Genomic DNA, 1,061 nt, shown 5'->3' with positions numbered 1-1,061 from the left:
TAGTAGGGCGCAGGCGTCCCATGCATGAGGTATGTGCAAGTCCAGGCAGCAACAGTCGCTAGGCCCGGGGAGGGCTTACATGGAAGGCTTACAAAAAGAACGACGGTCTACATGGTCGGCTTCCAGAAACACGCAAACTTGCATACATCGTTTCTACACCTGTTCCATCCACGTCTGCGCTTCTCCGGTATACACTTCTTTGAACGTTCTCGACCATGGCCCAGCCGGAGCACGATCCCTCGGTGGATGCTGAGTTCTCCGTCAAAGCTTTTGTTTGTGGTGCGACCACAATCTGCGTTACAGCATGGCCGAACGCTTGCTTCAACAGAGGGCCTGTGGAAGTTGAAATGAAATGCCCCGGCTGGGGTACCTACGAGATTTCGGCGAAACTGGTGCCTATACCATTCAATGCGCGAGCTCGAGTCTCGCGGAGCCCCAGTGCCAGCAAAAGTTCACCTCCCGCTCAGGCATGCTCCGCCCCAGCAAAGTGTCCCGATCAGCGTGATGACACTACAGAAGCTTTCGAGACGTTCCCACCAGGCAAAACCCAGTTTCCGGAAGGCTCTGCATGGTGCAGCGATGGCCGTGCCGTCGTGCGTCAAGGAACTCAAACACCATCAACTATACCCGATTCTTTCTGCTCTCAAGTTCCTCAGAAGCGAAGGCGTCCCGGGTGCCAGAGCACTGACCCGCTTACGAGCGAGCGCAGACCTGCGCGCAAGTCCTCACGCGTCAGCCAAGGGCAGAAGACGGCAAGAGCCATGCACGAAAAGAGTCCTTAGATTTGCAGTGCGCCTCGGTGCGCAGTTGCCAGAGGTAATGCAGTGGGTGCTCGTCCCCTTTCTTTGCAGTGGCGACACTTTTGATCAAAGAGCCGCACGTTCGCGCCCATAGCATGAACTTCAGTACTTGCAGAAAGCACCCGATATTGTTTCAACCGTCGTGCACTTGAGTCCTCACCTTTTCCTTCAATTGTCACAGTGCGACAAAGTCCCGTCGATCGATACAGTCAGGGGGCTGTTCAAGAAAGAATTTGATCAAGGTATCAAGCGCTTTTCCTG

The 1,061-nt window shown here is 54.8% G+C and overlaps 1 protein-coding gene across 1 annotated transcript; it reads left to right on the top strand.

Moving 5' to 3' along the window:
* Positions 1–215: 215 nt before the first annotated feature.
* On the top strand, positions 216–782 carry WHR41_09567 (uncharacterized protein; the record flags this gene model as incomplete). Its single annotated transcript, XM_069378170.1, has 1 exon — positions 216–782. The coding sequence occupies one exon, from the start codon at positions 216–218 to the stop codon at positions 780–782; it is 567 nt and encodes a 188-aa protein (XP_069224905.1).
* Between the last annotated feature and the right edge of the window lie 279 nt (positions 783–1,061).

The sequence above is a fragment of the Cladosporium halotolerans genome (assembly GCF_011745625.1).
Source record: "Cladosporium halotolerans strain TM138-S3 chromosome Unknown Sca155, whole genome shotgun sequence".
NCBI lineage: Eukaryota > Fungi > Ascomycota > Dothideomycetes > Cladosporiales > Cladosporiaceae > Cladosporium > Cladosporium halotolerans.
This window is presented reverse-complemented; position numbering and strand designations above follow the sequence as displayed.